Genomic DNA, 16678 nt, shown 5'->3' with positions numbered 1-16678 from the left:
TTAAGATGAAAAGATTGGCAGCAGATTCTTGAACCTTCCCTTAAGCAGCACAACACTGAGAAGTAAAAGCACATTCGCAACCACCACCAGCATTCAATTGGTAGTGTTTGTGAGTGGATTATCATTACTTGCTGTTGTATTGTTAGAGAATGTTCAACCACCAGCAACATTCAACATGTCACCCAAGTAGCTTCATTATCAAGAAAGGCATCATATACATCCATATGTGTTTGGCCACCGATTGTTACAATCATCATCATCATCATAACACCCATTTTACATGCTTCCATATGTTGGATATCTTTAAGAAATCGACTTACAAACTAATCTATCTCTGGCCAGATCTCTATTTATCCTCCTTTCTCTCAATCCCATCCTTATCACTTCCTCCCATGTTTCTTGGCTTTTCCTTGTGAACTAAACATACTACCTTAACTGTTCTATGTGTGCTAATCCAAGCACAATCATCCAGTCTTTCAACACGGCAATGCCATTGAAGCCTCTTGTTCTATATGCATCTCCCTTGTCTGTCCAACTAAACCTTATGTCTAGACAACTTATTCCAATTTTGATCAAAATCCATAACATGATTTTGATTTAAGATTTAACCATAAGAAATCTTTAGAAGAAATTAAAGTTTAGGGAATCTTGTTTAATTTAAATCTAATGACTATGGATCAAATGTAATGTGAATCTGAAATATTTGAATTTTCAATGGAAGGTTATACCTTTATTATTTTATCTAAAATCTCTTTAAAATATTCCACAGAAATTAAAAGTCCATTTTTATCACTTTTTCCCATGTTTTTCTTAACCTTCCTATGTGAACTGACCCTGCTACCTCAACTGTCTACATTTATTGATCAAATGCACTATTTCTACCTGACCATACCATCAAAGTCTACTCTTTTGCATGCATCTCTCTATACTGTCCAGATTTAATTCTCCTCTGAGTTCATCAGATCTGTGCTTATCCTTATAACTTATCATTCTCGTATCAAATTTTCTCGCATGTCCTCAGCCCATTACACATCCAACATATTATTTCATATCATTTATCTCCATGCAACGCATGTTTTCAACCCTCGCTCGCCTGGTTTTACATTCACATCTCATCACACTGCATGCACATGTCTTATAGACTCTTCTCTTTGCCAACACTGGTAACGCTGTGCTGGTTAGTAATAATTATTACACATATATAATCAAGTTAACCAATACCTAACAGGTTTGCCCTCTGGAACTTTGGTTGGGCAGAGAGGAGTAATGAAAACCGGTGGTTCTTCCTTTGTTGCAGGTAAATGACTTGGCTCGCTTATCTCTTTCTCAATAAACTCGATTTGTTTTGTTGTGGTAAATGTTTGCCTTTTCTTTCTTTCTTCTTCTTCTTCAACAAGGAGTTTTTGGAGATGCACATCGCTTGTGTCCTTTCGGAAAGTTGATTCTGTTAAAAGAAAACAGTATAAACATTACATCCCAACATTATCAATATATAATAGTAGAGCTACCCAGCATTGCCGAGAATAAAATGTAATATATTTCTATTAAGACTTCTATCTCTTCTCTATCTTTCTCTCTTTCCCCCTCTCCCGTTTTTCTCCTCCCATTTCTTTTTCTTCTTTACCTAGTCCACTCCTCTCTCTCGACACACACACAACTCCTCCTTATATAGAGTTTTCAAGGAAGTGAAATTAAATCCTTGAAAAACATCAAAGTTACTTCTCTTTAGTTAGTGGCTGAAAAACAGACTCCACTTTTCCTGCGAAATTTGTGTTAGTCTAAGGTGCAGTGCTCCACACATTTTTTAATAACTATTATAAATCATTTTTCATTATAGCACAGCTGTTTAACAATTAGTCTTTTCTGGAATTTGAATGGCAATAAGCCTATCTAAAATCCAAATGCATCCAAATTATTTTTAGACCTACAGACATTAGTCTTTCATGCTTTCACAATCATCAGTATAGGAAGTGACAATTCCTACTGGTCGGAAGATTTGAATCCAGCTACAAAGTCTCCTTTAACTTCACTTGCTAAGATATTACTTCTGAGCCACTAACAATTGCCATGGAATTAAGGGAAATTTAACACCTATAAATGCCAAATGCAGGCACAACAATAAACAGTCAAGATGGTTCAAATAAGCAGAAATCATGAACGTTGCATAACACTAGTTGACTGCTTTTTGTTTTTATTTCTCAGACAGTGCTCAACTGTAATAATCTTAAAGAGGCTAATAATTATAAATAGTAATTATTATTTCTATACCTACAGACACTAGTATTTCATGCTCATATATATCATATTAATCAAATAAATTATCTATTTTTTTTATTCAGTCATGACCACTAGTTTCATGCCATGAGAGATTCATCAGATAACGCTAATAAGGTTTTGGTACTTTGTTTACATTCACTGCTGTGTAAAATTGCTGAGTCATTCAAATAGCTAAGAACTACAAACATATAAGTTATATTTTTAATAAAAATTCTCAGTGTGATTGATGTAAGTGTACCACTAGTCCAAGCTTGGAACGCCTTACCCAAGCAAATCCACTAACCTGTACCTGTACCCAAGTAAATCCATTTCAAACTTCTTACTGTTAGGCCATTTTGACAGCCACATTTCAAATGCAAAAGAAAGACGTCAAAGCTTCTCTATTTTTGTGTTTATTCTCAAGAAATTCTTTTTGCCTTTGGTTTTATCCTTATGCTTTTTAAATTTTTTATTCAATGCTACTTTTTTAACATTTATTTTGAATTAATAATTGTCACATGTATAAAAAAGATTATCATTGATTAAGATAACAGTTGATACAGAATTAATCAGATTAAGCAAATGTTCTGTATATAAAAAAAAATAATGAAAACCATTATGTCCTTACCATGTGTGAGCATGCTCAACTCAAAGGCTGATAAGGTGCTTTTCACTTGGGCTGTTTTTAGCTCCGCACTACGAAGCTCCACTCGTTTTCGACGTTCCAACTCAACCTGTAGATCTTCTACAAAATAGAAGTATTTTTTTATGAGAATTTTAATCCTGTTTTATAATAGCAGTCAAACGACATTTACATATTAATAATATATGCACTATATTGAAAAAGGAGGAAAATCTCTATACCTGTAACTAATATGTAACTTTTAGCGACATTAGCATATTTAGTAAATATTATATTTTTTTTTACTTTGTGGTATTTTTGTTTATTCGCAGCCCTGTGGACTTTGTTTAAATACTTTGTTTAGTGATATGCTAGTGTAGCAGTTACTTGCTTTGATGTACTATTTCATAAAAAAATAACATAAGACTATACTAATAGGCAAAAAACACATTCCCCTTAGCCCTACTCCCATTTAGATACTGATTTGCTTGTTTTCACATCCGAAAAACAGTGGACGGCCTAACACTTAATAGCAGATTGGGCCCTACAATTTTTTCAGATTCTGACACTGAAATCGATTTAAAAATCTTTTGTTTTGCATGTTTTTGTTTAAAACTTTATTTCTTATTACTGGTACTAATGATAAAATGTTAAATATTTATTAATTTTAAACTACCAATGAAAGTAAAATTTATAGATCATCCCCTCCCAGAAGTCTACGTGTACTTTTGCGAAAATATATGCACATATTACACAGGTTTTTATGGTAATTAAAATTTAAAAAAAAAAAAAAAAACAACTCTATAATTAAATATTTAGAGTTTTTTTTAAGAATTGGTAATTGTTTCTGAACGAGGGAAGTTATTGGAATTGTTGCTTTGCTATTGATAATATTATGCGCCTGAAATTGCCCGAGTGTATTATTACCTATATAATAATATGCTAGGGCAATTTTTTAGAGCAACATAAATTCCTGTGTAAATACAAATTGCTTCAATCTATAACAGAGGAGTCAATAATTTACCTTGAGGAGCATGTCTCAGACGAGAGCGCCAGTCTTCTTTGGGTATCACTTTCAGGACTGTAATTGCTTCAGCTTCGCCTTGTTGATTTTTGGCAAAAATTCGAATCTGACCAGTATCATACTCTCTGACTCTAGGAATCTCAAGATAATGGATCATTCCGTCGTATCTAACTCTGAAACGACTTCCCTGTGAAGAAGAAGAAAAAATTTTTTTTTGAAATCATGTTAATAATTTTCATGGTCTTTAATGGAATTATGTTCACACATCTCATAAGATTAGTGTGGTTCATTTATTATTTTTTATGATTATTGTTTGGCTAATTACGAGCTAAATTTCCCGTCTATGATGAAGAAGAAAAAGGAAGAGAAAAAAGAAAAAAAAATTTTAATTATGTTATTTTACATTATCTTTTTTAAATGGTATACTTTTAATACAGTTTTTTTTTCATTATTCATACAAAGTAATAATTGTATAAGTTTGTTTATTGATATTTTTAATTAACTACTATTTTATTTATTTATTTATTACTAGTTAATATACCTGTCTAGAAGAAGAAGAAGAAGAAGGAGAAGAAATTGTTACAAATCTATAATTGAGAAAGCTATGAATTTTAAAATTTTTATAGCAAAAGAAAAATTAAAATTATTTAATAGTAGTAATAATAATTATTTAATACTAGTTCATTTAGGTTGCACACCATAATTTTGGCCTCTAATCACAGTGACCTCTTATATCTCAGTGGCAATATGCCTTGTTTCGGGTGAAATAAAGTGTTTAAAAAAGCTATAAATATATTAATAATGTAAAACGAATTGTTTACAATAAATATTGGGCTTCATATTAAATAACCAAAAACGGGTAGATTTACTGTAAAACATACTTGTCTGTACATGTTAAAATGAACCTAAATTAAAATAACTAATTATTAAATGCTTTCTATATATAGTTCCTCAAGGATATAAAGCAAGATGATGTATTTTCAGCACTCCTATTCTGTGTTATTATGGCAGCAGTTATTCGAAACAAAACAATATAGCTCTGTATTTTTTTTTAATTGGCGGCCATCTTTTGTCTAATCTGATCTGAGCTATTCTTTGCAGTTATTCCTGGGTAAGTTTATGACGTACTGGAAAGAAGTTGGTTTTTCTATTAACATGCCCAAGACTAAATGCATGATCACTGATAAAAAAAAACCCTCTTAACATCGGCATCAATGGCCAACAAATCGAACAAGTTACAGAGTGTTTTTGTTTTTTGTTTTTTTAGCACAAGTTGACTTCATCTAATGCCGGGCAAACAGCTGTAAACCACAGAATCAGCTTTAGGTTGGACAGCCTTCATAAGAACAAAGAAAACGTACTAACTTCTAAACAGATATCATACAAAATCGAAGTGAAAATCTATAACACATATTTCCTTCCTGTTGTCTTACATGAACGTGAATGTATCAACTGAAGTGTAAAACTATGTCCAAAAGTAGAAATTTTCCAAACCAAATAATGCGCTTCATTACTGATCATAAAACTATCTGATCACATGAGTATTGCAGAGTTGCAAAATCTCATTGGCATCACATCAATATTCTGTCATAAAATGCAATGTCTTGAGATTGTTTAGTCACATTAAGTGTTTTAGTCTAGAGCTACGCAACATATGTGTTGAAGGAATAATCCAAGGAAGCCAGTGAAAGATAGACAAAAGTAAAAATGGATAAACAACGTTTGTGAATGGACGAACGTGAACATAAACCGAGCGAACATCTTGGCCCAAGATCGTAAAGCTTGGAGGACACTTATCTATGTTAATGTATGTTCTGCAACTAGCAGAGAAAACGTTTTTATTATTATTATTATTATTATTATTATTATTATTATTATTATTATTATTATACGATACTGGCTGAAGTATGCATCTATGTCGGGTTTCTCCATTTTTCATGAATTGAAATTTATATTGATGAATGGTGTAATATTTACAGATAAATTATCTGAAGTTTAAAAAATTAGGAAAAATAGTGATGCAAGTAGTGACATAGTTACAGCTTCAGACAGACAGTTATCAAATTTTTATTATCTGAAAAATAATGCACAGCAATCTGAAATAGTGTAGTTTTGGCTTCAGACATACAGATACTTTATATTCATTACTAATAAATGTTATGATGTAGGTTGATCTACCTATTTCAAGAATAAATGAACTTACATAGACACAATAAATACAGTTATGACTAAGCTTTGTGGTAGTTATAGCCACAGAATCAGACACATATTTTCTGAAACATATTTTTGTTAATATACTTTTGTTAATCATACCACTGTGTTTGTCTTCATTATTACTGACCCTTCAAAGCCACAACAACAGATATTATTAAAAATTTCTATCATAATATGCAAACAGATTTAAAACAGGATTTGTATTTGAACTTTTATGTCAACACCTTAAAAAATATTTTTATGCATCCAGATTTTCAATACTTACAGCAACAACAAGGCTGCCATTAATCCACCAAGTGACCCGAGGTCGAGGATATCCACTGACGTTTACTATGAACTTGGCTGTTTCGCCTTCATCAATTTCGACTGGTTCCGGTTTGACCTCAATACTTGGAGGCGATGGTTCAACAGGAACATCATCTTCAGCAAAGTTTCCAACCATCAAAGAGCTGAGAATTAAAAACATAATTCATTTATTCTTCACTCATAATAAAGATCAATGTGTACTTATTTGTACACTAGCTGGTCTTGCTTCACAAAGTTTGCTATTATTCTAAATTAATAAACATTTTAATCATGACTTTGTAGTAAACACGAAATAATTCTTTCTCCTTTATTTATATAGATAAATCTTCACATTTAGTAACTTCAATACAAATTTAGCTATTAAGTGTAACAATAAAGAAATTAAAAAGAGGAAATCAATTTTCCTTTTCACTAGCAATTTATAATTAGATTGTAACTTGTTGAAAATTAAGTCGTGAAGGGTGAGTTCTAAAGGAAAGAACATTTGAACACAAATGCTAGATATTTGTTCAGGAAATCAAACAGTATTGTAAAACAACTATTTGTTATATTTAAACCAAAACAAGTATTGAGTAAAATAAACAATAAAAAATTATATTTGATTACTAAATTGCTTTTTTTTTTCAAAACCAATATGCAAATTAGTTAACCATGCGACTTATAACACATATACATAAGAAGTATATAAAACAAGATGTGTCTATCATGTAAAGTTGAATTTGAAATCGAGCGTTTTGAATTACGGTTACTGTGAGAAATGAACGAAACTTTTGCGTTTATTCATTTAGATAAATATATCGTTTTTAACAGTAATACTAATAAAAATAGTTTTTTGCAACAACTACTTCAGTCACTCCAACCGAAAGATCTTTTTTAAAATTCTAACCGTTCCTTTGAGTGCAATTGCTTGTACTTGGTTCACCGGGCATAGTCGCCAGGTAGGTTTTGAAATTAATTTTTGTGAGTCCGGTTGCATTTTATATATATATATATATTGTAATGTAATGGTGTACCAAATAAATTAAATCAGATATAGTAGTCGTGTATTATTTGGATTATTGAAATTACTGTTCTCATCTTTGGTGTTATACTCACAGCATTTTACCTGATGTAACCTACGACGTTTCTGGAAATATACAAACCCTACACCATCGTTCAAACGAATTGAGTTCTTTCTTTTTTTTCATTTCTTTATGGTCTTATTTAAAAGATAAATAAATTTGTATACAAATTACCGAACTGTTAATATCTATCTTTATAAATAAATGCAAAAGTTTTGGTTTCAACCATTTCCTGAATTCTTGTTATAAGCATATTGTACTTACAATTTTCTGTATTGATCCAATTGACGCAAACGTTCCATCGTTTGTTGTCCTTCTGGTAACTGAGTGCCGATAATAATGGATGTTTTACCTGATAAAAGAAGGAGAAACAATAATTATTGTTATGACGTAAGCTGAGCTACCTATCTCAGGAATAAATAGACTTACCCAGACACAATAGAAACAGTTACATCTAAACGTCATAGCAGCAACTGGTAGCAGTCATGGCCCCAGAATCATGACGTGTACTTCTGTAACATACTTTTATTGATACACTTTTGTTAATTATATCATTGTGTTCGTTTTGAATAGTACCAGCCTGCAAGGTTACAACACTGACAACAAAGATGAGATATTGACTGCTTATGGAGTATAGGCTCAAAAGAGGGGAGTATGGTGTAAGTTGGTCTACCTATTTCAAGAATAAACGGACACAATGAATACAGTTACATCTAAACGTCATATTGATGGTAGTTATGGTCCCAGTATCAGAGACAGCATCTATTATAATAAAGTCATATTCCTGTCTGTCCACAATTTGATTAATGTATACAAAAAGGTACACTATTTCACAATTAGATTTTAATATTGAAAACGAACACTTATATACTTTTAATCCTGCATGATTTCTATATATGCTATTTATTAAAAAGGAATCAACATTCAAGAAGTTATCTCAACTGCATATTACATTTTTAATAGAAATTAGTGATAGAATTGTTTCAAGTATTCTATTTAGAAATATTATATAAAGTTGATTTTATTTTTAATTGAATTTACATTTAATTCATTTTTAATTATTAGCATAATCAACATCAGCTGCATTTAAAAACAGAAGTTTTCATTTAATCTATGAGTTATTTTCCTTTAAGCTATGAGACTTTATTTCCTTGCTTGTATTTTATACATGAAGATGCTTTTGTTTTATGCTTCCAAAAAATGATAAATATGGTCTACTTTTAGGAAAATCATAACAATTTAGGATATTGGGATATCTTAAATAGTATCTGACTAAACTCTCCACCGACAGTTTTTTTTTTACCTGGCAACACCGGGTATGTACAGCTAGTAAATGATAAATACAAACTTTAGTGCAGACTTTTATGATTGAATAAAAACGAATTATTGTAAAAATAATGACAAGATATTAAATGTATCGAAAGGATGTATGTGTATACATGTTCGTTCATGCATACTTTATCTTCATAAACGACAGCATGGCATAAAATAACCAAACAAGACATGTTTAGAGATTTTTTTTTCTTTGGTGTAAGTGTTGTGTAAATGTGAATTCGAATTTGCAAGTTAAGAAGCCAATACAAAGCAGATTTTAAAAAATGGATATTTATTTATTCAAAAATTTAAAATCAATTCAGTTTCGACGATATAACTATGTATTCATCAGGCTTGGAATCCGTTTGTATTTTATCTTTTTCTGAACTTCATGCCTGATGAAGATGTACTTACTGCACAGTTTAGCATCTTCTGTCCCTAGCTGCTGGGGTTGGAGCCTTCTTGTCGTAGGACAAAAAGGATTTGACACAAGTTTCTGTAAAGCAAAGTTTTACAGGTGGATACCCTTCCTAATGCAAACGATTTTATTCACGATTCACACTAAGTATATCATCAAAACTAAGTTGATTAAAAATATTTAAAAACAGAATTCTGTGTTGAACTGGCTTCTTAGCATACAAATTCTGATTCAATTAAGGCATATCCCCAAACAATTGAAAGCACATAATTGTAACACAAGCAAGGAAGTTGTGTCGAACACACAAAAACAACTTTACTTACTATCACAAATAACTTCAGCACTTGTAGTAACTTGACCATTTACATTCGTAGCCACAATTGAATAAACTCCGGAATCCTCGGGGATAGTGAAAAGAAGATCCAGTACAACATAACCAAACTCATAGCAAGGTCTAAAACGATGTCCTGCAAAAGAAATAATATATTTGGAGGATTAAAACGGAGGTTAAAAAAGCCAGTGAACAGAGAAAGTGCATTTTTTTTTAGCAATGGTGGTGTGTTTTAGTTAATATTTAAAAAAAATACTTTTTCACTAGTTTATTTTTGTATTGTGTTCAAAAGTTCAAATTGAAACGGATACTGAGAAAAAGATGATTTTTTTTCTAATGAATTTAAACGATTTCATTTAAAAGTAAAATTTCATTTTAGAAAAATAATCCTGTGAGAAATTAAAATGAAAAAAAGTTTGGGGGCATAATTACAAATAAAAACAAATACATTTTTATGTTTTCTTTCAATGTGTGTATGTATGTAGGTGTGGTGCCTATACCAAATGCATTTGAGATAATAATAAGATGATAAATTCCAAACCTATATAAACTCGAAAATATTGATAATTTTATATTAAAAAAAAAACTCAAATTCACTTAATCAAATATAATAAAGATAATTAAGCAAATAAACAAAATCTGCTTTGTTTTGAAATGATAAATTTTAAAAATGACTGATAAAAGGTTAAATTAAGACTAAAATTTTAGGTTTGCATTATAGATAAAATCATGCAACCCTGTAGAAATTCCACAGTGATTTTTACATCAATCCCTAGAATTTACCATCATTAATAATACTCTAATATATTCCTTTTGAAATAATAAATGTCTCACAAGATCAGTACTCCTAAGAAAAAAGAACTATTTTTTTCTTTCATAAAAATAATTGTTAATGTCTTATTAAAGAAATAAAAAGAATATTTCTGTTCTTTATCGATTTCTTTAAAATTTAATTCTTTTTAAATAATAGTCTCCATCTTCTTTACATAATAACTGTAAGTTTAATATTCTTCAAATCAATAAAATATACGACACTTTGTGAAATTTATTTATTTAAAATTGTACTGTTTTTAGTTGGTGGAAAGACATAATTTGATTTTTGAACAATTCATTTTAAAATGGATGAAGTCTGATTTTTCAGCAATCACAATCGTTGCTAATTGGACGATCTTATTTTCTTTTAAGATGTGAAAGGTGATAACGTACATACGACATGAAATGTCTTATTTATTGTTGTATAGATGCAATAATATCAACGTATTTACTTTAAATTGTGCTATATTAGTCTGTGGCACAACAATTTGTTTTTGGAAGAATTCATTTTAAAATGGGTAATATTGGAATTGTTTACGATAGCAATATCAGATTAATCATTATTTTTGTTTGGACTTTTTATTTTTGAAATCCTTTGAGATGAGGATCATAATTTAGTGTGCTAATTTTTTTTTTTCCTCGTCTTCATAGTTGTTGTTTTACTATATTTCAGTATTCCTACCCTATTGCGATTAATCACCTGAAGAAGGCCAGAGGATGAGTTTACCGAAACGTAGTGAAACAAGAACTATGAAGATGAGGACAACCATCTGCAAAAGAATGAATGCACACCGTTTTTGTTGTTCGGACGATCTTATTTCTTTTTAAATAAGTGTGATTTTCAAATAAGTGGGATGATAACATACACACGAACATATACTTATTATTATATAGATTTAATGATATCAAGGAATTATTTCTAAATTGTAAACATCTCTAAAGTAAACCCAAATAAATTCAAGGATGAAAAAAAACAAAAAATAAATAAATAAAATAAAGTACCATGAAGTAAAGGTTCTCCATCTTTAAACCATTCGACCTTCATTGTTGGATCATTAATTGGTGTTAAGATACATTCCAAATGAGTACGTTCATACTCAAGCACCCTGGTGCCCTTCAGCTTAGTCTTAAACTGTGGCATTTTCTGGACACTCTTTTGGAACATGTCTTCTGTAGGATGTATACTACTGCGGCGGCCATGAGATTCTTTAGCAATTTTCTCCAGTTGTCTGTTAAAAATGAAACATTAAAAAAAAGAAACATGAATGTTAAAAAAGGCTTAGTATTTTGTTTATATAAATTATATATTATAAAAATTAATTCTGTCTATATAAATTAGTGTTGAAACAATTAATCGGAATCAGAATCAAGAATCTAAAAAATTGGAACTTGGGAGTATCCGTATCGGAAAACATTGTGCCTATTTTCTGATGCCAAAAACGATTCTTTTTATTTTTTTTATGTTGTTGGTTTTTGTTTAAGATTAAAAATAACCCTCATACTAAAATATTTAGAGGTTATAAAAGAATCGGAATCGGTAATTATATTAGAATCGGAAAAAAATATTACAATCGTTCCATCACTAATAATTACACAGCATAAATCTATCTACCTATCTATAAAAGTGAACGTGTCTGTGTGTATGCGTGTGTGTACATTTCCCTATGCAATAACTGTCAATTTTAAGTCTACATACTCCAAATTTGATATACAGGGTGATGAGATTTGGGAAAATCGATGTGATTGGTTTTCGGCCAGAAATTTGGTTGTTAAGGGGTCAAAGTTCAACGATTTGACCTTTGAGAACTCTAGCAAACTTCTCCGACAATTTGGGGTCTAAACACTTGAAATTTTAGATATAGGTCCCTTGGACATGGATCTAACTTAATAACTTGATTTGAGCCCAAAACAATAAATGTTAAGGGGTCATAATAGAGGTCAAAGTTAAAAAAATTTACCTTTTTTTTTTTTTTTTTTTTTTGCTCAACATACACCTCCAAATACCCGGGCAACGCCGAGCACCCATGCTAGTATATATATAAAAATGAACGTGTCTGTGTGTCTGTCTGTCTGTCTGTCTGTGTGTGTGTGTGTGTGTGTGTGTGTACATTTCCCTACACAATAACTCTGTCAATTTTAAGTCTATAGACTCGAAATTTGATATACAGGGTACTGAGATTTGAGAAAATCTTTGTGATCGGTTTTTGACCAGAAAATTGGCTGTTAATGGGTCAAAGGTCAACGATTTGACCTTTGAGAACTCTACCAAACTCCTCCGCCAATTTGTCTTAGGATTAATGTTAGGATTAGTGGTAGAGTTCCTATGCCTTTTTTTGTGAGAGAATGAAGACTGTAAATGGAGGACGGTCTTTTCTTTTTGGGGGAAGGAGTTTGTTACCATCTGGTGAGCTTAGGGTTAGCTTACAGTTTGGGCTAAAATTAATGGTAGAGCTCCTGTTTTTTTTTTGTTTTTTTTGTGGGGAAAGGATTTTGGTATATTTACGAAATATTAAAAGAAGAAGCAAACAAGTAGTAGGAAACGATTCGTCAAAAGAAGAACATGAATTCTATGATGTTCTTTATTCAAAAACGAGTACAAATCAGAAATCTGCAAAATTAATTTTAACAAAAATATTTGTTTTACGATTTATCGTCTGCATGTCTTGACAAACTCCAAAATTTGTCATGTAAACTCGGGAATCTTTGTAAATTTTTAGATGACTATTGTTGCATTTGTATCTAAAAACTTGAATGACAACCATGTAAGATTATTATTGTTGTATACATTTCAATGAATACAAGTTACATTTATCAGGGTATATTTTGGTGAATTGCGTAATTTCATTAATATTCCATACTTTTCCTTGTGATTAACTCTGTTTATCTCTCCTTTTCAAAGCAATATAGTATCGCCTGTGCCCAATAGTAATATATGTCTACCAAATCAACCAATCAATGTCATTCATTTATTCTTGCAGCCACTCAGTTATTGTCATTGTTTGATTGAAGATCATTGTTTACTTGAAGGTGATTATCCATTTGAAGGTCATCATGACATAATAAATAAGCTGATCCAAAGTTTTTCTAAGTTTATCAACACATTTTTTAAATCATGCATTTGAATGTTTTCTAAAGATTTGAGAAAACTAATAAATACGAGTTAAAGTGTACCTTAAGTTATTAAACAAATGGATTAATGTTGTAAAGTGTAGAATAAAGTTCAATAAAAATTGCAATGGATAGGAGATTGAATTGAAAAAAAAAACTAACCTTTCAGTTTCTTTCTGTATAGAAACTGCACTCATATCAAGAGAGCGACTTTCGAGGTCGGTACTGAAAATGTAGAGAAGAATATTAGCAATAAATATCATTGGTAAAAATAAAAAAACTACATATTAAACAACACAGAAACAATCTCGTTTTACTTAAGGCTGGCAAAATAAGGCAGGTAACTTATCTCAACTTATTTTTAAACTATTTTATTTTCAACAATTAATTTTAACAAATATTGTTTTATGTTAAGAAACTATGAAATAACAACAACCGCGAATATATTGACCACAATGTTTGGTAATTTTTTGTGGTTATTTTCTTAGCAATAACTGTATTACTGGTATTAGTGACTCTCATTATATACTCATGAATTTCCTCCTCTACCTATGCATTATCGCCCCATATTTAGGGACATGCACAAATATATGTTGTTTATATTAATTTTTACTGATGCACTACGGCTCATCAGCATGGCTGACTATGGCAAGATTCGAACCAACAACCGCAGAAACTGGTCAGGTGTGTTAACCGTTATACTCTAAGAAGAGGGTATTGTCTACAGTATAATGCTTAGTGGTAGGAGGATGTTTGAGTCTAGCTTTTTTAATGACTTCAAAAACAATGTTAAATTTCATGAAATTGCATTGTAGTGTTGTTTTTCTTTGTTTCATCCAATGAAAAAATTGTTTTCCTTTAACTAGCCAATAAAAATGTTTTCTTAATCTTTATTTCAAGACAATTTAAAAACTCTATGTTGTTTCTTGAAATAAAGCAATTTGCCGTTAAAAAAAAATTGTTAAAATAAATTGTTGACAAAAAAATCTAAAAATAAGTTGATTGAAGCCATTTCATTTACGTTGGCAGACTAAGGTAAAAAAAAAAAAAAAAGGCCAAACACATTAGTAATCCAAATTGCAGCATGAAATGATCTTAATATGTAGATAATATTCAATTTTAAACAATTTGAAAGACAATTTAAACTGTCAAATAAAAAGTCATTTTTGGCTTTATAATTTTTAACAAATTATTACATATATTAAAATATTTTCAAATTTGAAAAACTACTTAAATCCGTTAATTTATTTTAATTTGGAAACTATTTAAATTCGATAATTTTACAAATAGAGATTAAAACATTACCTTAACAGAATTAGTTGTAGTTTTATTAACAGTTTTGTTCAATTAATAATTTTATTATCAAAGATATACATGAAATTATATAGGAATTTGAAGCCATTAAAATTATTGAATACAAAGTCATATCTGTCTTTAAAATTCAGTGCGAATCTTGATGTATTAAAATATTTTAAACTTTGGAAGAACAAAGTTACCATAATAGAATTAATTTGGTTCAATGAATAACAAACCGAGATTGTAACAATTATATTTAACTTTAAAATCCTATTTAAAATAATAGTTTAGTTAAAAAACAAACTATAATTAAAATAGGCTGAACAAAAATAAAAGTAAAAAAGAAATCTTGTGCAACGCCAGAGAGGTAGAGGTAATAGATATTCTAATACTTACATATATAATGTATACTTTTATTTTAAACATACATTATGAAATCGCAATTTTAAATTTATGTAAAAATGATTGAGATTAAAAATAAACAAAACTTTATATGAGAGTCATTTTAATATTCTAGGTGGAAATGGCTGATAAAAAGTCAATTTCTGAAAGAGCAATTCTACATGCAATAGATTTTTTATTTCACTCTTTTTTTAAAAAAGTAAAAGTTATAAAAATTCTTCTTTAAATCAAGTTATCAAAACCATGCTCTTATGAAATGAAAAGGGGAAAACATTGGTTGATTACAAATAATTCATACTCGACAATGAAACTAGAGGATGTTCATCTGGAATTCAGATATTTTCAATCCGTAAGCATTCATGTTACTTTTTTTAATTTAAAGGATAATTAACCATATTTCAACAACTTTGTATTCTTTTTGTTTTTCAGATATATCTATAACCAGTCGTAAAGATTGGAGTGTCTTGCAAATATTACATCTACCGTCTGTATATTGACAACACAGCATACTATGAAAATTTAGAGTGGAAGGATACCATCACTTTCATCTATTCTTCAATCAAACTATTTTTGGTAAGTAGTTCTTAAAACCAACCCACATTTTTAGATATAATACAGGATGACCCCCCAAAAACGGGCCCCAACTCTAATTACGCCCTGTTTCTTAGTGTTTTGTCCAAATTAAATTAAACTTTGGCCATAACTAGTTTACTATATTCAAAACATCACATCAAAACACTAGGGTCTTTGGCCTTTTTTTCTCCGTTCTACAGCATATGTTCTAGATGGCCTCCATTTTAGTTTTTGTTTTTTTGGGGAGTCGTCCTGTATAAATGAATGCTCTAACTGTCCTACAAAGTCAAGTAAATCTTTGAAAGTTATTTAAGGATCAAATAATATTGTAGTTACAAAATATTTTTGTTATAAACAAAATAAAGAAAGAAAAGAAAAAAAGTCACTAGTGGGTTAATTCAATATATATATGTGTTTATGGAAAAATATGCTTATTCAATTATATTTCACCCTTTATTTATACCAATCCTTTTATTTATAAAGCTTGATGTACGTTAAATGTAACTACAGAGTATATACAAAGAAATGACAAAAAGTCTATATTCCAAGTTCCAAGATGTTGTTCATCTTACCGTCTATTTCTTTCAGCATGTTAAAATATTCAATTCTTGACAGCAGCTGTTTTGTAGTGCAGAAATAATCATATAATAATGAACTATTTTATGATATTCACGCAATCTTTGATTTTATTTAAAAACTCAAAAAGATGGTATAAATATCATAAAACATATGCAACTATTCTTCTGATTTTTTAGAATTTTTATAATCGTACCCGAATCCGTTTTTTCTTTTCCTTTTAAAGTTAACGAGTTCTTATTCTTCCGATGAGTCAGGGCGGAAAATATTAAAAAATTGACATGGTATATATATGATTGTTTCTGCGCTATGAAACAAGTGCTTCCAAGAATTGAACATTTTAACATGCTGCAAAAAATAAACG

The 16678-nt window shown here is 30.0% G+C and overlaps 1 protein-coding gene across 12 annotated transcripts in view; it reads right to left on the bottom strand.

Moving 5' to 3' along the window:
* The window catches only part of LOC145241637 (titin-like), a 698616-nt gene that overhangs the window by 512269 nt on the left and 169669 nt on the right, over window positions 1-16678 (bottom strand). For all 12 annotated transcript variants that reach the window (XM_080104717.1, XM_080104725.1, XM_080104729.1 and 9 more), the window contains 8 exons: window positions 13630-13692; window positions 11362-11588; window positions 9539-9682; window positions 7748-7835; window positions 6382-6565; window positions 3903-4089; window positions 2885-3001; window positions 1222-1444 (listed from right to left, as the gene is read on the bottom strand). In XM_080104717.1, the coding sequence (XP_079960843.1) occupies window positions 1222-1444; window positions 2885-3001; window positions 3903-4089; window positions 6382-6565; window positions 7748-7835; window positions 9539-9682; window positions 11362-11588; window positions 13630-13692 (1233 nt within the window). The remainder of the gene's footprint in view (window positions 1-1221; window positions 1445-2884; window positions 3002-3902; window positions 4090-6381; window positions 6566-7747; window positions 7836-9538; window positions 9683-11361; window positions 11589-13629; window positions 13693-16678) is intronic.

The sequence above is a fragment of the Euprymna scolopes genome, chromosome 20 (genome assembly GCF_053919585.1).
Source record: "Euprymna scolopes isolate OS-2025 chromosome 20, ASM5391958v1, whole genome shotgun sequence".
NCBI classification, from domain to species: Eukaryota; Metazoa; Mollusca; class Cephalopoda; order Sepiida; family Sepiolidae; genus Euprymna; species Euprymna scolopes.
This window is presented reverse-complemented; position numbering and strand designations above follow the sequence as displayed.